The 21,203-nt window shown below is 38.5% G+C and overlaps 2 protein-coding genes across 4 annotated transcripts in view; both read right to left on the minus strand.

The window, feature by feature from the left end:
* Positions 1-9,622, minus strand: part of adam11 (ADAM metallopeptidase domain 11) — a 32,776-nt gene extending 23,154 nt beyond the window's left edge. For all 3 annotated transcript variants that reach the window (XM_061708377.1, XM_061708379.1, XM_061708378.1), the window contains exons 1-4: positions 9,348-9,622; positions 8,130-8,284; positions 5,528-5,604; positions 5,221-5,284 (exon numbers count right to left, since the gene is read on the minus strand). In XM_061708377.1, the coding sequence (XP_061564361.1) occupies positions 5,221-5,284; positions 5,528-5,604; positions 8,130-8,284; positions 9,348-9,405 (354 nt within the window). In that variant the 5' untranslated portion in view covers positions 9,406-9,622. The remainder of the gene's footprint in view (positions 1-5,220; positions 5,285-5,527; positions 5,605-8,129; positions 8,285-9,347) is intronic.
* A 2,532-nt stretch (positions 9,623-12,154) lies between these two features.
* On the minus strand, positions 12,155-20,939 carry dbf4b (DBF4B-CDC7 kinase regulatory subunit). Its single transcript, XM_061707644.1, has 12 exons — positions 20,826-20,939; positions 20,154-20,307; positions 18,744-18,926; positions 17,951-18,001; positions 17,748-17,817; positions 17,334-17,398; positions 17,126-17,162; positions 16,960-17,005; positions 15,647-15,778; positions 15,343-15,478; positions 15,116-15,249; positions 12,155-14,363 (listed from the first exon to the last, which is right to left on the minus strand). Exons 2-12 carry the CDS (start codon positions 20,301-20,303, stop codon positions 12,911-12,913), a joined length of 2,457 nt encoding a protein of 818 aa, XP_061563628.1. The 5' UTR covers positions 20,304-20,307; positions 20,826-20,939; the 3' UTR covers positions 12,155-12,910.
* Between the last annotated feature and the right edge of the window lie 264 nt (positions 20,940-21,203).

The following is a 21,203-nucleotide window of genomic DNA, read 5'->3' on the forward strand; positions in this document are numbered from 1 at the left end:
TGGGAGAACTTGCACAAATACTTTAAATACTTTTTTGCCCCACTGTAAATACCACCATTTGGTCAGAAGTGGTATCACTGCAAATAGTGGTTTTAATATGGGCTAAACCTTTTCCAACAATGTCTGAAGCCATTCCCATATAGTCCAGCTCTTCAGCTGTGCATTCACAGCTCTAAATCCAGTTTACCTAAACAAGGCCAAGCTCCACTTTCAGGGATTCCCCCATAAACTAACACAAGTTATGCATAAAGCCCAAGTTTGTTCATGATTACCTCAGCACTTGTATTATTGACTGAAACTAATCATAATTTTTCACTTTAAAGTTGGAAAAATTAGCCAAGGGATTAACGGGTAAACACAAAAAATGAATAAATAAAATTCTAAACAAAAAACACAACACAATCTTCAAAAAGATTAAATCAAAGACATTTGTTTAGGCATCTTATTGTCACGAAGATACATCCGTTCAGTTCTGTTGAGCAATAACAAGGACTTGCATCATTCCTGCTGAATGGCAAGACAGTCAACAGCACTTAGCACAGCGCAAGATAATAAATAAATAAGAGGTAGGATTACGACGCTAAATGGAGGAAATCAAATTGCCTGATACAGCAGACACGCTGAAGGACTGTGTGCTTTCCAGAGATCTATGCACTAACAAGAACGGTAACTCACTCATTCAATTAAACCATGAGAAATACAAATGTGAAATAACAGTGGTATAAATGCAAGACTGCATCTGAAGCAAGTAACTATACAATGAGATAACAGGTTGGACAAGGTCAAGTGAACTCAATGTCTGGATTCAGCATCGTTGTTCTGAGAGGGACAAAGGAAGGTTGACGAAACAACAGGGATTCATGTCAAGTTGAGAAAGAAAAAGAAGGCAACAGTTTTTAAGTTTGGCAGTGGAAAAAGCATACTTTTCCATGTTCCTCACTTTGTTTTTCCATACAAAAATGTCCTATAATTATTGTAAGATAAACAAAATATCTGAAATTTATAACACAATTTTCTTTGTCTTTAAACAGTGTAAATTTTATGTTATGGCCAAGATTAAGAGCAAGCAATAACATCTGCTGATTTTGTAAGAAATTGAAAAAGCAGGAGAGTAACAAAAATAGATAAATTAGCTCCTATCAATTGCAGTCCACGTCTACTTTTAGCTCTGTGTCATTGAGACTGAATGTGAATGAGATAGAGAGATGCACAGACACGTAGATGCCAGGAATGTATTGGCATATCAATGAAACGAAATAAAGTCAAATGGAGAAGATTGTGTGGGGCTTTTGGTTCAGCATTTACTACTGTCTTCACTTTATGTCAGTTAAAACACAAATACTTGATATTAACTAGTGTCCGTTAGGCAAGGCAAGTTTATTTGTATAGGACAATTCAACAACAAGCGATTCAAAGTGCACCTTGCTTTAGCTTTGGTGCTCATTCAACAGATGATGCCACCCAAGAAATTTAAACTCATGATTCAAAGAGTAAAGTGTGATTTCTCCTTCCTGATTCGTATGATTTTTGTTAAACACAGGAGGTTAAATTTACCGTCAGATGTAATGGAGATAATCTTATTTTACTGGATACAGACTGGATACCAACATGCTACAATGAATGAGCCCTCGACTTTTGGTCGATGCTCCCTTCATACCCAATCCTGACACATAATTAATAATAATAATAATAATGAGTTGATTGGGAAATGGAAAAATTATGTAATTGCAAAATGATGTTTTTGGAAAATGGTTTTGTATATTCTTTCAACTTTTCTCTTAAAACCATTGAAGATCAGAAGATGAATGCACCTCAATATCAGCAGAGACTTCACAAAAAATGTCTTTGAAATAGTATTTTATCACTACGTTGTTCTGTAAAGAAACAAAAATGCATACAATTTCGTTCCACTTGCCCTCAACACAAGTATTCTTTTCATTTGAGCACATAAACCACAATCTGACGCACTCGATTTGCACAGACTGTCCCAAAGGTCAGGACAGAAGATGGTTTCATGACTGATACTATGAGCTGGTAAATGAGCAAAATCAGAATTCCCCTCACACCAAGCCAAATCAGACCCACTACTGCAGGTTACCATGGCAGCCGTGTACCGATTGGTCAGATGGTTCAAAAAAATTAGTGAAGGAGAGACAGGAAAGAAAAAGTAAATAAAACATAAAATAAAACCATGCGTTTCACGAAAAAAGGCATCAGCCCGGAAGCGTGACACTACTCATGTTTTGACAGCTATAAAAGGGGAACAGAGAACTATATATCAAATTAATTAGGCATGAAAACTGTGAGAAGAGTGGGAAAACAGCAAGCATAGCTCAAACTAAAAGGGTGCACGTTGCTGCTTGGAGTTACTTTTGACAAGGATTTGTCCTTAAGTCACACAAAAACAATTTTCTGTGCCTTCTTCCATTCACAGCATTGTAAAAATAAGGAAGCCCCTATCCAAGAGTGATGCAGAAAACTACTTCATGTAATTATGACGAAAATTTGAGTACTGCAAATCCTTTTAGTAGATGTGCTAAAATTACACCAAGCAGCCGTCAGTCAATTCAGATGAGGATTAGCAAGAGGGATCATATTTTCAATCTTAACTTCCCGTTATACTCAGGATGAATTTAACTTTTGTCTCCTCACATATAATGCACTTAAAAGTCTAGTTCCTTCGTATATTAAGGAACTCAATAATTCCAGATCACCCCAGTAAAGCGCTTTGCTCTTAAAGTGTAGGCTTACTTGTGATTCCTACATCTTCTAAAGTAGAATGGGAGAGAGAGCCTTCATGTTCCTCTCTTGTGGAACAAGCTCTCGGTTAGAGATGGTTTCTGCTTCCCAAACACTATCAATAAAAATAGGCATTAAAAAAAACAAAAACTGTTTTTTTTAAATACTTTTTTATAGTTGGGGATAACTTCATTGAAGACAAGTTCTTACCCGTCTCGCATGTCATTTTTATTGTCTCTTTTTTCTGGTCATTCCAGTCTCCAAACCAGTTGAGGCTGATGTCCACCGGAGGTTTTTAACTGTACTATAAAAAGGCACACTTCAAATCCTTAGTTCTTCTCAAAAATCGGCAGTGCGGCCTATAATCAGGTGTTTATTTATGTATACATTTTGTTGTGCTTACTGACCTCTAACCAATTTTATGTGGTAAACTGCGCTCAAAATTCTGTCTAAATGTTTTAGCACAACTTTGGTAAAGCCGCTCAACTTGATTGATTGTCAGACCATCAAGCTGACACAGCAGACGTTGCATTAAAGTCGGTCCTTGGTTGGATACGGGTTGCAACGTCAGATAACTAATTATACAGTGCTGGCAAACAACCATCAACCAACATCTAGTCAATGTTACCTTACTATTATTAGACATCAAGCTAACATCAGGTTTTTAGCGTAAACCCAATTTTCAAATCTGTATCATAATCCAATTTTAATCCAAATGTTGGAATACAATGTTGTTCCAACATCCCTGGCAACGATTAACCAATCAGAGAACAGGACGTAGTACGACACTTACCTCCACCACTTTTTATTTGTAGATTTGTGGAAGACAAATGATTTAAAATGTGAGTGTATTTTTCTGTATTAGTTACAACTGAACGATATTCTGAGTTATTGTGAGCAAGTTGAATAAGGTTTGACTTACCAGACTGTTTTGTTTCGCTTTATATACCGTACGTTTTATTATGTGCCTTACAACCCGGTGTGCCTTATGTATGAAAATGAACCTGTTCATTGCTATTGCGCCTTATATTGGGGTGCGCCTCACTGGTCCGCAAAATACGGTAGGTTTTTTTTCCTCTCTGCTTTTGCCTCATGCCTGAAAAAGTAAAAATTCGATGCAATGTAATGGGTTCCTTAGATATGAGGTTTTTAATGAATTGGCATTACGTGAAATTTGAATTTTGGACTCAACTGAAAAAAATTGAATTGTGAACTTATGTATGATTATGTATGAATTACAAGTAACTGGAGGAGACTAAAAATATAATCCAATTAAATGTTGAGTGATTTCTGTCTAAAAGTGCCCTGAGATAAAGTTTGTTGTCAAGTGGCATTTTTCAATTAAGTGAACTGAAATGTAAGTACTGTATGTGCAATATCTCAACTGCATAAGGAGCATGGTGTCCAAACAAGGAGCATGAAAGTGTCATAAATACAACAACAGGCAAAAAACAAATACAGACACACACTGTAATGTCTGTAACTGCCTTTTTTGTTAAGCTTAAGCAAGAATAGGTAATGTCATCTCTGAGACACTGTATATTTATTTAAAAATAGATCATAACATGTTTACACATATAGCCCACCATTTGTTATCACATACATATAGTTTTTCTCAATCGTAACCTGAATTTTAATGAAGATTAATGGATGAGTTGAAGTTCAATCATGAGATTACATGGAATGGTGGGTATTGGTAATGACTGACATGTATTGACAATACAAACACACAAGCTGGTTTCAGATGACAGTTTTAAAAGAATAGAAGGGAGGGGCTGTCAGCTTGAATGGACAACTTCACATAGTGAGCAGTGCTTCTATAACGTAAGCTGAACTTTTGTTTCGGCCGTAGAGCAGACAGATATTCTGTGAAAGTTTATGTTCTTCTCTGTGCCAAGTCTGTTTTCTTCTGGTGCTCACCCACCGTATTTTAAAATCACTCATGGCATGGACGATTGATGTGCGGTATAATTTGCCATTTCTGGTTGTTTGGAAGTTTCATCCTTTTATCTGCTCTTGAATTTACCTTATGTTATTCTGTTTCTTGTCATATTGAGCTGAATGTCACTGGGATACTGCTGGTTAATATTTCTGCTTTAAATAGTATGCAAAATATTGATTGGCAGCTGGTAGGAAAAGAGCTAAAATGACAAGAGGCTGCAGACTAAATATTACAATTAATATTTCAATGCACTGCATCTGACTCATTACACTATTGTCCCAAACAATCAAATTTGAAAGTGGACCCACACGTGCATCAACAACAATGCATTAAGTATCATTTAATTGAACTGAAATCACAGAAATCCCCCAGACGTCCAGAACTTTCAAACCAACAGTTTGTTTCTCGACAGAGCCAGGAAAGCAGTTTCCAAGCAAACAAGCTGAGTCATCATCTTTTCCATACAGATAAGGTTGTGATCTCAACTAACACCTGACAATAAACATTTTTTCTTAAAATGACTAGTTTTATAAGCTTACCAAACTCTGTGACAGCTGCCCATCATCAAAGTGACGTTCCACATAGTTGGTAGAAAGGAGATTGCTGAAAAGTTAGAAGAAAAAAAAACCCTGATATGAGTACAATAATTGAAACATTAAGTTTTAGCCTGAATCCAATACTTCCATTATCATTTATAAATCCTACATTTTAGGACTGTGTGATTATTGGAAACCACTGATATTATTCAGGTGTGTTTGATGGAATAATATCAACCAGTTCTGACGTGCATCAGGTCCATCAGTCATGCTTTATGTGTGAATGCCCCAAAGGGCTGCGTGTACATACTGGTTGAGTTCCAGGTCAAGGATGAAGGATGTGCCAAAAGCCTCCACAGAGAAGCTACTCTGGGCCAGATGGATGGGCTAAGAGAGGGGTGGAGGGAGGAGTTGTGGGAAGAAGGTATTACACTTGTTAAGGGAACGGAATAGACTGAGAAAATGATTAAAAACAGCACAAAAAGATCCTCTGATTTGAAGCTGCAAGTTTGAACAAAAATTGTTCACTTTATGTCAACACAGCTATTTTTGGAGGTCAGTGGGATTATTTAATCTAGGCAAGTTTTCTTATTTTGCATCCCAGTTTTTGCTGCCACAGTAACTTGTGAGTAGAAAGCTAATTTACACTGAAGTATATTTATTCCACTGTTGTCATATAGAGGCAAGACCAAGTGATGATTAGAATAAAGATCAAGATAAATAACATATGTTTAACTTTTAGGACAGATCACTATATCTGCCCCATCCATATGGTTCTTCGCTCTCTCGCAGAGCAGTAATGATGACAAAGTTAGCAATTAGATGGTGAACAGAATGGACCATTTGGCAACTAATGAGATTATTTCCCCAAGACATTTGTGGGGAGCTTCAAAAGTGATTTAAATAAATAATGACAACGTTCAGTAACTGCAAGATGTTCAAATATGACACTGTCTGCAGGTTTGCCAAATCACAAAGCATATCAGTGTTGTTTCAAAAGTTGTTTCTACTTCTCGCACAAAAATGATCACTGCTCAGAATAAGCGTCATTGATATATAAAAGAAAAGAAAGAAGAAGAAAAAAGCTATGCTATTTGCACCTCACATCTATATTCACATGCAAGGGCTCCTTTTGTTTCAACAAAGAAGACCACAGAGGGCAGCTTAGGGTCAGACTTGTGTCATATCCACTGACTAGCCGGCCAGGTGCTGTCAGAAAGTGTTCATAGGAAAGGTAACAAGAGACGACAGGTAGAGGTGTGAAAGATAATATACTGAGGTTAAAAACAGCAAAAGGGTGAAAGGGACTATTTCAGACAATTCATTACATAAACATATTTAACATACAGGACTGTCTCAGAAAATTATAATATTGTGATAAAGTTCTTTATTTTCTGTAATGCAATTAAAAAAAAATGTCATACATTCTGGATTCATTTCAAATCAACTGAAATATTGCAAGCCTTTTATTATTTTAATATTGCTGATTATGGTTTACAGATTAAGATTAAGATTCCCAGAATATTCTAATATTTTAAGATAGGATATTTGAGTTTTCTTAAGGTGTAAGCCATAATCAGCAATATTAAAATAATAAAAGGCTTGCAATATTTCAGTTGATTTGTAATGAATCCAGAATGTATGACATTTTTGCATTACAGAAAATAAAGGACTTTATCTCAATATTCAAATTTTCTGAGACAGTCCTGTATAGACGGTATATTTTATTTATGCACAATGTGGTGGCGTAAATATTAATCTAAGAATTCAGTTAAACTGGTTTACTGCCATTGTTGCCTGAGAAAGGTTGCAAGAAGATGGGGGAGTTTTTGTGTGGAGTTTGCATGTTTGTCTACACTGGTGTGGGTTTTCTTTGAGTGCTCCGCCTTCCTCCCAAAGTCCGCCAGTGTTAAGCAGGAGTGAGTGTGATCATATGTGGTTGTTTGCATATATGTAAAGGGCTGGTAATTCTTTTAGGCCAGGGGTCTCCAAAGCGTCGCTTGCGAGCTACCAGTAGCTCGCAGCCCCTTTCAAAGTAGCTCACCCAATTGATTGGTCACACGTGTCCCTCCCCCTACCTATACACAGTGATTATTTGCCAATTAGTTTCATTATTCCCTTCAGAATAATGTGCAGTTAAAGTCTCAGCAGCATTCTCAACATTTCTGCAGCTTAGTAGACCCAGACAACTACAAAAACCTTCACCAAGCAGCTTTGAAAATGTCTGCTTTGTTTGGGTCCACATACCTCTGTGAGTCAACCTTTTCTGGTATGAATGTCATGAAATCAAAGTTCAGAAAAAGACTGACTGATGAACATTTGAATGACTCCATAAGAGTGAACCCAGTAAACTCCAGCATACACCTCTCTTGTTGGCTCCATGCAGTGCCAATCATCTCACTAATTAAAATGCATGTGAATACTCTTGTGACATGGGCAGATATAACAAATGATGAGTGAATTAACAACATCTGTATTTGTAATTGCATTTTGTTTTGATAGCATTCTTATTTCATTTAATAGTGTGAGATACACACAAAAAGTACATACAGAAAGCCAAAATGCACATGCAGCTGATTTAAATATTGTTTGTGGTGTTTTGATACAAAATGTTAACTGTTACAGTTAAGTTTGTTTGGGTTAAAATGCAGTATGGAATAAATGTTACAAAACATGAGTAGCTCTCGTCCACTTTCATTTTTGTAAAAGTAGCTCTCAGAGGGGAAAAGGTTGGAGACTCCTGATTTAGGGTGACAGCAACCCGAGTCATGCTGGGTGGGATAAGGCAGGGATAGATATTGAACAGATGGGCGGACTTTTCAAACAGCAGTATATACTATCAGACACAACTTAATGATAACGAAAGTGTTATAGCCTTAAATGTAAAAATGGGTGTAGAAAGCTAGGCTCACCTGCTGCATACCAGCTGGCAGGTTTCTGACCCTGGTGTCCAGGTGGCTGTGCAGCAGCTCCTTCTCAGAGTGGATCTGTTGCAGGAGCCTCTTGGGTTGAACTACCTCCTCAGTAGGAGGCAGCTTCTCCTCCAGACTCCCCCATCTTCTTAAACCTATAGAGGACAGGTGAGGAGAGAGATTCATGGTGCAATACTGTACATCAGTGATGACTAAAGGGCCTGCAATTGACCATTTAATGCATTTCTACTCATCTTTTACAGGTAATACTGTTTCCATTATGGTCCTCATCAGTGTATCTTAATACAGTGTCTCCCAACCTGGGGTCTGGGCCCCCCCTGGGGGGGCGCCAGAAATCTCTGGGGGGGCGCAAAACTTTGTCTGCTTTGAGCATATGTAGTTGTAAAAATTATATTTGCGCATGTTAAATAAATAAAAAAATCACAATAACACACCTAATGGAATACAGTAATCCAAGTCTGTATAAACCCACTTAGAAATATATTTTGGTCATTTTAAATACTAAGTTATTTAGCAGGAAAAAAAATTAAAAACGTAATATTATATAATTATTCGACATTTAATCATACTACTACTCCGACAGGTTGTTAAAGGAAAAATGTTAAAATATGTTTGCTCTCATATTAAGAGACATTTTTTTGAAATATTTTTATGTCCTTGCAATTATTTTTTGTGCGTATTTCAAACATTGGTGACACAAAATGAAGTGAGAAAAACAAAGTCATATGTATACAGGGTAAACCAAAGAGAAATGTATTAAAAAAAAAACATAATTAATGTAAATTTTTTCTATTAAAGATTTGTAACGAATCACTTTACTCTTTTGAGGGGGGGCTGGCTGGTCTTAGACACAAGTAGGGGGGGAAACAAGGAAAAAAGGTTGGGAACCACTGTCTTAATAGCATGTTTTAGATGTTTCCCTGCATCAACACACCTGATTCTAATTAGTGGTCATCACCAATCTTTCCTCCAGGTCTGCACAGTTCTGTTGGTGACACAGTCATCTGTATCAGGGTTTACTGGAGCAGGGAAACATCAAAACCATGCAGGGACAGCGGTTCTTGGGGACCAGGAGTGAGGACCACTGTAATAGACGGTTTTATGTGAGGGAACCCATGTTTAACCTCTAAATATGGGTCTAAATATGGGGTCCCCGTGCTGGTGTAAATGTGATTAGAAAGCGCGGGAGTTTGTTACCTGCTTCGGCGCAGCCTGCACACGCTGCAGCGAACAGCAGGCATCTCACCGCCAGCATGATGCTCTCATAGTCCCAGTGATTTCCTCGGTGCTGCCGGCGGACGAGCTGACGGGAGTCTCACTGTTGTTGACACTGAACACGAACGCGACAGCTGGCTCCCTTATAACGCGACGGCCGCATTTCTCCCTCGGGCTCTGCCGTTAAACACTTAAAAACACACCGGAGGAGGAGGAGGAGGAGGTTTCCCGCTGGTCACCCGTGCAGCAGCTCACCTGTCAGAGCCGCCGTGGATGAGAGGACTCTCGCCCGCCTCACGGCCAGCCCAGTGAGGCTGCGCGAGGAGCAGCCGTAGCCATGGCAACAGCAGCAGGTGGGGCTGCCCGCCCCTTTTAATGAGCCCTAAACACCTGCTACGACCTCGCAATTAAACTAGTCCAGATTAAATTATCACAATAATAGTTGCATCTGGTTTATTTTGAGGAAGAACATTTAACAGCAGCACATCTATATACAGGACTGTCTCAGAAAATTAGAATATTGTGATCAAGTTCTTTATTTACTGTAATGCAATTAAAAAAACTAAAATGTCATACATTCTGGATTCATTACAAATCAACTGAAATATTGCAGGCATTTTATTATTTTAATATTGCTGATTATGGTTTACAGTTTAAGATTCCCAGAATATTGAAATTTTTTTAGATAGGATATTTGAGTTTTCTTAAACTGTAAGCCATGATCAGCAATATTAAAATAATAAAAGGCTTGCAATATTTCAATTGATTTGTAATGAATCCAGAATGTATGACATTTTTGTTTTTGTAATTGCATTACAGAAAATCACAATATTCAAATTTTCTGAGACAGTCCTGTATATATATTTTTTTCACACACACACACAATTCAATTCAATTAAATTTTATTTATATAGTGTCTATTACAACAGAAGTTGTCTCTAGGATCTTTCCAGAGACCCAGAATATGACCCCTGAGCAATTATTACATAAACATAACAAACAATGGCAGGTAAAAACTCCCCTGGTGGGAGAAAACCCTTAAGCCAAACAGTGGCAAGAAAAACTCCCCTTTAGGAGGGAAGAACACACATTAAATCTGTCACCAAATCTGCCTTCTACCACCTCAGAAACATTGCACGTCTCCGTCCCTCACTCTCTGACTCTGTGGCAGAAACTCTCATCCACGTCTTCATCACCTCCCGACTGGACTACTGTAATGGATTCCTGTCCGGGGTTCCCAGTAAAACCCTGGACAGGCTCCAGTACGTGCAGAACTCAGCTGCCAGGGTTCTCACCCTTACCAAGCCCTGGCAGCACATCACCCCCACCCTTCCACATACACTGTGGTTCCGCATACAGTACAAACTCCTCCTACTCACCTACAAATCCCTTGACACTCTGGCCCCCCAGTACCTGTCTGACCTCCTCAATCACTCCCTCCCGGAACCTGCAGTCTTCAGATGCTGGTCTGCTCTCCATCCCCCGGACCAGACTGACCTTTGGGGGCACAACTCAAAAATCACCTTTTCACCCTGGCCTTTCCCCATTAAGTGGAACCCCCCCCCCCCTGTTGTTTTGTGGCCAGCTGAGCAGAGCAGGAAAAGAGAAAACAGACAGAGAGAATGAAGAACAGGGAAAGGATATAGATATAGATATCTATATATATATATAAAAAGTTTTATGAAATGAGTCCACAAAAGCATATACAAGTTTTAACAAGATTGTACAATAAATTGCAAAATCGCAGTTTAATATCCGAAAGACACTAACAAGACGGCCATACTTTCGCGACAGTGACACAATAAACAAGTATCTGTGAAAAACTTTTTCATGTCAGAACTTCTGAGACCTATTGCTTTGATTACAACGACACAGCTGTGCCAATGCGCCAGATTATTTACATGCATTGCACAAGGGCAAGATTTTTTTGTTCCATTTTCATTATATTTATCATTTTAGTTCGTTATTATGGATTTGATATGAACAAATTAAATCAAAAAAACATATTAAACATGACACAACTCGTGATCGTGATTATTGGCTATCACAACTATCTATCAACTCTATCATTCATTACAGTGCATTGACGCCTGCAATGTTGATTCTGAAGGCCAGGGCAGATTTCATACAGCCTGCCAACATAAGACAGCTGAATTCTGATTGGATAAAAACTCTGGAAGGAGCATAATATGACATGAAGAGCATATGAATTCTTTTAGATATTTAGGGTAAGTAAATTAAAAATTAAATGTATATAATATAATTATGATCATGATTTCTGGTTATGTTAGGCCAGTAGAGAAGGCCTTGCTGGCCCTGGTGACCCACCACTGATATATATATATATATACATACATACATACATACACACATACACAAAGTATATATGTGTGTTTATGAATTTCAAGTGATGTACAAATGCTGGATTGTAAAACAACTCATTGAGATGCAGTTTCTCCAGTCCTTTTCGATTTTCAAAACATTCCAAAACATTCAACCATTCATCCCATCTGGCCCGTTACGGCTTATGAACCACTATGAACACAGGGTTGGAGATGACGTATCAAATATTGTGCATGCCAGCAGCAATATGCCTGATGAGCCAACCGGACGCATCGACCTGCTGCTGCCCTTGTTTCAGCCTTCCTCTTCCATTTAGCTCCTACAGGCTGGCTCAGCATTTATTAAGTTAAAGGAGTGAAGAAAAAAAATCCTCACTGGAAGGAAGTAATTATAGCTTTAAAAAAATAACAAAATACTTTATTTAAAAAGAAAATATTTTATTCATGAAGTTTGACATTTTCCACACATTGGAATGCTGTTATTTCCCTTCGTTTCTTGTTTTAAAGGTTTTCTTGCGTGCTGAACCTATGGAGAACCCTGAAATGATGGAGACTGCTAAAGACTTTCAAATACATGCATGTAACCTTCCTTGGAGCTGCAGTGCAATCCTGTGAAGTGCAGGCATGTCCTTGTCAAAGTCCTGTGCTCTGGCCCATTTTCAAAAGGCAGGAAGACTATTTGACATTGATCAGGCAATTTATCTCATAGGCTGTTGGTTCTCCACTCTATGTACTCCTCGCCTTTTTGACCATCAACAGTGTCTCATGTGGGATTGGATCCAGGCACAGCACTTACAGTAATTGAGTAATGCCGCCTTTCAGAAAGGCCTCATTAAATTCTCAGTACCATCATGTGTTCCCGGACAGCACTGCTGAACAACTGCAGTCAGCACAATATGAAATATTGTTGGGGGGCATTGTCCGCAAGTTGGAAGTTGAAAGGGAAGAAATAAAAAAACATTTTAAATTTCTATGAAAAAGAAAAAAATCATATAGATATCAGTAGTCACAAAGAAGCATTTACAAAGCAAAGTAAAATTACATCTGCATTTCTAAAATCAGCTTAGTATTACATTTTAGTCAGCACAAAGTCTTAAATATTTACTCATGTTCGTCACCTTAAGTGCTGCCTACTGCAAATTCATTAACTTTCTCCGACAGTGTTTTTTTTAGTCTTTTCTTTTCAAAAACAAAGAATCTCTATCAGTGCTGAACCTCAACAATTTGTACCACAGTCCTGGAAAATACTGAGCCGTCCATGTCCTCCCCACACAGTGCGGTGGCCGGGGTTGATGGATGAAGAACTGTGTGCAGATGTGACTCATAGCTGGTGTCGTGCATCCAGGGACACGGCCTGTGGAGCAGCTCTTTGTCAAGCTCACAGTTCTGTTCATTGGGCATTGGAGGAGTAATTGAGGTGGTGTCCCGGCATGAAATCAGGTCACAGTCCCAGTCTGAGTCCGACGATGAAGAGGAGAGTCTGGCCAGGTCTGGGATGAGAGCTGGCTCGATGCAAATGGAGGTAGAGAGTGAGAGTGAATTCTGTGCGTCTTGAGTGGAAATCACACGGGGGGGTTTGTCAATGTGAGGAGGTGGATCAAAGATTGTTGCTTTTGTGGACAGCAGGGGTGGTGGATGATCGAAAACGGAGTCAACATAATTTGGCGCTTGATTCCAACTTTGAACAGCAGGGAAAGAAAATGAGCACATCTGTTCTGATCCAGCCGTATCCGCAGAGTATGAGGTCGATGCAGTAGTAACATTGGATTTAGAGCAAGACTGTCTTACGCAATCAGGTGCATTGTCAAATGAAAAGCAGCCCTCAACCATATTGTCCCTTTGTGGTTTTGGCAGTTTTAGCCTTTGCTCAGACCATGTGCTATCATTGTGAACAAATGATGTCCTCTTCCTCTTCCTGTGTCTGTATTCAGGACTGGCAGATCGACAGCGCTTTCTGGGGTTTCGTGTAATAGATGACTGTCGCGGGAGGGAACTAGATCTATGTGAGGGGGTAGAGTCAAACTCCAAGCTATTGTTAGAACATACAAGTCGACTGATTCCACAAAGACCTTCTGGATTAGGTGCCCTCTCTTTCAGCACACTGGCCTCAGCTACAGACATAAGCAGTGGAAATGTGAACAAACACTTTCCAAAGTCCATTTCAAAAGTGTGCCCCCCCCCCATTGTGTTCTCTGTGTTGTACTTTTGGGGACTAAGGACAGGGGGATCTGAATAATGACTTTGAGAGTCTGTACTGTCGGGGGAATAGGGGACTTGTGGACTGAGAACTGGAGGCAGGGAGTAAGGGTCAGGAAGGGGACATGGAGCAGTGGGGCAAAGAGAGGGAATGCTAGGTTGTTGGGTGAATGTATCCTGAGTTTGGGGCTTAGCAGTCAGTACAGGCATGGCTGAGTCTGAAGCATCAGGGGACTGGCAATCAGTCTTAGGAACAAAACAGGAAGTGTCCATAGGTAGAACACCTGGATTTGGAGGTGGACTAGCCGGGCCAGAGGATTGATGAGTCTTGGTGAGGTTGCAAATGTGCGTATTGAAACATGAACCATGCATCCGCAGCACCTGAACAGCATGCTCCGTCTCAGCGTCAGTAAGAGCCTCCAGTTCACAGACATCATGGCCAGGCAGAGGGGTTGGTGGTCTAGGATGCACAGAAAAAGACCAAAATCAATGACTGCGTTTCCATGGATCAATATCCCTTTTAAAACCCGAATATTGGCAATAACCCGAATTTGCACGGCCATGTAAACACCAATAACCCCTTTGAATAACCCGAAATTGCTCAAATTCGGGTTTTTAAAAACCACAATATGAGCCCTGGGTTACTCCTTTTAAAACCCGAATATTGGGTCATGTAAACGCCAAACAGAATATCCCCATCAAACGGAACATGAATTTGTTTTCTGCGCATGCTCTGTTCACAAGGAATCCTGGTCTTTTGAGTCCAGGAAGTTCTTATAAACACGGAGAAACCAAGACCAGGAGGAGACTAATCACTTCATAAATGTAATGAAGGATATGAACATTTCTGCATTTGTAGACGGTAGAAAGTACCGGGATAGCCAGATTTAAAAGAAGGCGAGAGAAAAGTTGCACGAAGCAGCATTTGTTTTGAATTTGGATACAGGAAGAAGAAGTGGAAATGACGGGAATTGCGTCATCATGTTCTCCCTGCATCGCTGGTTTGATCCAGATATCCCCAATGATTAATTACCATGTAAACAGGGATAACCCTGTTTGCTCACGCATGTAAACGGAATATTCCCAATGTTTCAGTAACCGGAATATTAGCTATAACACAAATTTTGACTGCATGTAAATGTAGTCAATGTATTCCGGTAATGAATAATAAATCCCACAAAACGGGTATTAGCTAGTAATAACATGGCTCACCTTGTCAGTCTTTCTTCTGGTTGCTGAGATGGATTGGGGTCAAATCCCGGAAGCATTTCAACCACAAGCTGATCTACTGTACTGTAGTTGGAGGGATCCAGCACAAACGAGCGGTGCTGGTCAGACTGTAAATGCTACAAAGATAGGAAAAAGATACCATCAAACACTGAGGTGAAAAAGCTTTGTGTAAGCATGTATTTAAAGAAAGCTATTCTTAAGATGCACACCTCCTCAAGATTAGTAAAAGATTGAAGACAACATTCACAGTAAGACTGATCCTTTTTGCGTGGTCGCCATGTTACAGGGTTACAACTGGATGGAGTCTGAGATTTGTCCTGAATGATTTTCTCGGCTTTCTTTCCCCTATAACAGAAGATTAAATCATTTACATATCAGACATTTACAAACAAAAACTTTCCAGAATGCAGTGTTTTATGAAACCACCAGTGCCCCAAAAGAATAAACATTTACTGAAACAGTAATTTAAAAGCAGCAACATAATGTTTCATATCAAAGTGCAATTGAACAAACCTCGTCTTCGTGTCTTCGTGTACCGTCTGTTTTTCAAACAGAGGAGGAGGAGGAGATTCAAAGGGACTAAATCGACCCGAGTAGCACAAAGCGGGAAAAGTCATCGACTGCATATGCAAAGGCTTGTATTTCCTGGTTATATAACAAAGGAGCAGACAACAGATATTTAAGTTTTTAATTTGATAAAAGGGAGTGCTTCAAAACGCAATCCAACAATGCTAATGTTATACAGGACTGTCTCAGAAAATTAGAATATTGTGATAAAGTTCTTTATTTTCTGTAATGCAATTAAAAAAAAAATGTCATACATTCTGGATTCATTACAAATCAACTGAAATATTGCAAGCCTTTTATTATTTTAATATTGCTGATTATGGTTTACAGTTTAAGATTCCCAGAATATTCAAATTTTTTGAGATAGAATATTTGAGTTTTCTTAAACTGTAAGCCATGATCAGCAATATTAAAATAATAAAAGGCTTGCAATATTTCAGTTGATTTGTAATGAATCCAGAATGTATGACATTTTTGCATTACAGAAAATAAAGGACTTTATCACAATATTCAAATTTTCTGAGACAGTCCGGTATTTTCGGATTCAATAAGATGTTTTTTTTTCTTAAAACCCTTAAACCACCAAAACATACTCATCGGACAATGACCCCAGAAGGACCTCACAGTGTCATGGGTTCTGTATCACTTTCTGAACTTTAGCTAGAACACTTCAATTACTTAAATGAGAGGCCTAATAAAAGGAACTGTTAGCACTCAGAGGTCCCCTGCAGGCACATGCACCGGAGCTGTCAAAGAGTCCTCTAAAAGAAATTGAATCTGTTTGAGATCTGGGCTCCTGGGGAGCAGTTCTACCAGGGGGTCCCTGCTTGTCACATTACACGATAGAACTTCTTAACAGATTCAATTACAAAAATCATCTGGGCTGAAATGCATACCCCTAAAACTAGCGCACAGTGGGATAGGAAATCCCCGAAACAGCAGGAGACACATTGTTGTCTCATAATCATTATACTGGACTCACAACAAAGAATCTAACCTGACACAGAGAAACCATTACACCATTGAAATCCTGCAGGGCTAAAAACGTTCCCTCTGCCTGGTTTGATTCTTTATCAGGTTGATTTATTTATTTATTTTATTTTAAATGGGAGGTGTAAAGTAGGGGTCAGTGATATCTGGATTTTTAAGAATGTCCTCAAGAATGTTTTTAGGTTTTTCCTGAATAACCAATATTTTATCTTTAAATATACTTGTACCCGAAAGTAAAGCAAGATCCCTGAATACCAGGCTCAACTTACCGGCTAAAGTCTTCGATCTTAAGATAGGGTGACCTCAGAGGTGCAGCTGGAAACAGAAGACATGAAGACAGTTATCAGTTAAATTTACCTAAACCCAATAAAGCTTAGTAATGTTCAATAGTGGTAAATACAGCAGTAAAAAAAAAAAAAAGTAAAAGAATCTAACCTTTCACAGCATGAGAACTTTGTTTGGACGAAGTCTTCTGCATTATAAATTAAGACAAAATTAAGCATACATTGTCAATGTTGATTCCAAAAAAAGCAGTCTTTGTAAGGATATTTGTGTTTACTGGATCAGTTCTTGTTTAACCAGATTTCTTTTTTCCTCCCTTAAAATATGATTAAATAAATGCATACAAAGCGTAAAACCTTACCTCTGTCTTCTTGTGTTTGAAACTGAAACTCTCTCGTGTCAACTGTTTGAGATATAGAAGGACATCTGACACGTCATTAAGGAACACAATGTAACTTTCAACCGGCAAACACAAAGTTAACTTGTAAAAACACACATGTACACAAGTCTCCTGATTCCTGTCCAGGTTTAAAACCTACATACTACTAACTTCTATTGCCCCCCCCTCCAAAATATTATTCTTGGAAAAAAAAAAAAAGGTGACACATTCAACAGATCCAGTTTGGACTTTCTTTTGTACTTTTGTACAGAGATTGGGTAGTAAACAGCATAGAACAAAATAAAAGCACCCTGATGGCACCATCTGCTGTGAATACAGGTTTACTGCATCATGTTCTGTTGTTCTTGTCACCACCCAAGGTAATCAATAGGATACCATCCACATACAAAATCTTCACTCCCCACGATCTTGCATTGGACAAAACACTGCTCCCCAGCAGCCGCTCCTGTAAGACACATCCGTCACAAACAAGTACCAGTTAAATTTCAAGATGAAAAACTATCTCCATTTATCACGTCCATCAAAACCAGAGCTCACAAATGTCCATTTTGAAGTATATTTTGGTTGTATTAACTTACATTATTGCGTATTGCTTTTTCAAGCAGAGCCTTCCCCCGGCTGCCACAAGCCTGCACATAGAAATGCTGATCAGATATCTCATAGTTTTTCATATTCCAAATTAGACTCAGGTAAAGTCCATCAGAATAAAGACAGTGATTAAAAAGTCAATGAAAGTAATAGTGTTTTCTTTCCCTCAGCATTCAATTTCCTTTTCATGTATTTAAGCCAAATAAATGCTATCACCTCATGCTACCTTTTGCTGTGAAACTCACATTGTTCTCATTTTCAGTTGCTATGAAAAAAAGGATTTATTCATTAAACACAAAAAAGGAAGTTTTGGTATAAAATAGAACAATGCAAAGATAACCTAAATCAACACATTCATCCAGCTAGAGCTCCCACTAAACCTGACTTATTTCTAAGACCGTAGAGGAAAGGCTGTTTCTCTGCACATGTAAAAGTCTCTCAGCCCCCTCTGTTGGGACAGTCTCTGTCCTCCTGCTTTTTCACTCTCCCACACGGAAATACAGCCGAAGCTTTGTCTCTCCCTAATTTAGAAAGGGATGTGATACTGTCATGTACCTCCATATTTTAGCAAATGTAGCTCATACAGCTCAGCAATGCTGCTAACAGACCAAAAGTAGACTGATTACAGATTCTCTGAGACAGCCTTTTTTATGTGGCAGTTGATGTTTCAACACCATTTGCATAGCTTTAAAATTCCTGTAATAAATCATTTTTCTGATTCTCTTTAATATTTATCTTTTCATGCTCATCTTATATCCATAACACGTGTTAGCAATTCAGTACCATTGATCTTGGAGGTCTTGGATGGGGTTTTTCATTGCTGAGGCCACTTTCCTGCTGCTTAATCAGAAGTTGGGCTCCTTCACTCGTCTTCTGTGCACTTCCTTGCACACACTTCTCCTTCAGGCATTCTTGGCTTCCAGTCACAACATAGCTTACATCCTTGTGTAGGAAACTCTCTATACCCTTCAAAACGAGAGAATAAAAAATACAACATTTGTGGAAAGACATTCAAATTCCCTTTTACAAATACAACTAAATAAAAGAATAATAATAAAAAAATTTTTTTAGTAGTTTGTCACACCAAAGACAAGACATTTAAAGTAGTGATGCACCGAATGTTCGGTAACCGAAATTGTTCGGCCGAAAATAGCAAAAAAAAAACACTTTTGGTGTTCGGTGGAATAAGTGGGAAAAAAACAGAACGATTAAATAATGGCGTGTGATGACGCAATCAAACAGCGAACAGCGTGAGTGAGGGGCGTGCGCTGTTAAATGTCAGCATGTCAGATCATTACTTGGATGTGGGGAAAAAGCAGAGGACACGAGAAATGATCCAGACTGAGTTGGATATGGGAAAGCAGCTTGGTGATGGAGACGGTCACGGGACGCACAGCAGAGAAATGGCCCGTACTACCGATGCGGTGGAGAACCCTCACTTCGACAAGATCCTCCAAAAAAATAAGTCAGATACCAGGCAGACGACAAGCGCAGCCGCTCAACAGTTAGATGGTTATCTGTCAGAAGTCCCGTCCAGGAGCGAGAACCCTCTCGCATACTGGAGGACCAATCAAGACCGCTCTCCTGACTTGGCACAGATGGCACGCAGGTGATAATAATAATATTAATATTAATAATAATAAGCTGTATTTAACTTAAAAGCAATAAAGCAAATAAAAGCACGAAAGAGTGCATAAGAGAAATGGAGATATGATACAATAATATAAATAATTAGGTAGACTACTTGTATGGGAAAGGGATTGAGATTTTTGATTTATGCAATGGTGAAAAAATTGACAAATTAAATGAAAAACTGCGGAGAACCATTGTTCGGTATGTTATTCAGTATTCGGCCAAGTGTTTATTATTATTTTCGGTTTCGGCCACAAATTTTCATTTCGGAGCATCACTAATTTTAATGTTGACATCTACATCAAAACACGTTTATCCTTGACAAAGTGTCTGTCTGTGCATATATATAATATACACACACACACACACACACATGTATGTATGTATATATATATATATATACACATATATATATATATACACACACACACACACTAATATATATATATGTGTGTGTGTGTGTGTGTGTGTGTGTGTGTGTGTGTGTGTGTGTGTGTGTGTGTGTGTATTGATGTACAGATAGAAAAGACCCATTGGAATATTTTCGTCACACATGCTTACCCCTCCTAGCAGAGATATGGCTTCCAAAAGCAGAGCTGTTGAGCGTTTCTTCACATTGTCCAGATAGAAAGTCTTTCCCTCCAGCTTCTTCTCCCCAGCAGACAGTCTGCCCAGAGGTCCTCGCTCCTTTAACAGCTGCTGTGACTGCATGATCCTGGTGCAGTAAAGAAGCCAACACATTTACACAAAAACAGGAACCTACACGAAAAAAAAGTAGCCGTCTGTGAAATAAAATTCCTAATGCTTTTGCTAGGCAGAAAATCAAATAAAGTATTTTTTAAAGTAGGTTTATACACAAGTAGTGATTTCACCATAAAAACGAATGTGTCCAGATGAAGCCTCCACCTTTAATTTCACTTAACACTTGTGTTCAGTTGTTTAGGTTTAACTGTCTCACAAGCTTTCATTGTTGACAGGTTTGAAGTAGTCTGGTTTTATAAACAAAAGTCAGCTAGATTGACCTTGATCAAAACAACGACTCTAAACCTACAATGAAAAGTAAGAACATTTGTAACATGGACATTTAAACCAGAGCTGCTCCAGCTCCTCGCTGGCTTTAGCTTTTCTTTAGCTTAGCTCCAACAGCAACAACATGCACAAGTTGGTTCAAAATCTCCTTCCCGATCAATCATTGGGATGAGTAAGAGAGATCAAGAATAATTGTTAGCTTACGTTCATTTGTTATTCAGCTGGTATGCATCAAGAAAAATAAGGTTTTAAATCATCGATTAGTGGTGAAAACCTAACCGCCGCTTCTTTTCGAAAACACAGGAAAAAACCATAAGATTAAGGTGACGTCATATCCGGTATGACGCTCGCTCACTTCTCATTCAGATTTTCAAACATTAAGCTGTCACAAATATAATTTTCATTTTATGCGAAATATTATCTGTCACAGTCTGTCACACCATATATATATATATATATATATATATATATATATATATATATATATATATATATATATATATATATATATATATATATATATATATATATATATATATATATATATATATATATATATATATATATATATATATATATATT

Source organism: Cololabis saira, chromosome 19 (assembly GCF_033807715.1).
Source record: "Cololabis saira isolate AMF1-May2022 chromosome 19, fColSai1.1, whole genome shotgun sequence".
Taxonomy (NCBI): Eukaryota; Metazoa; Chordata; class Actinopteri; order Beloniformes; family Belonidae; genus Cololabis; species Cololabis saira.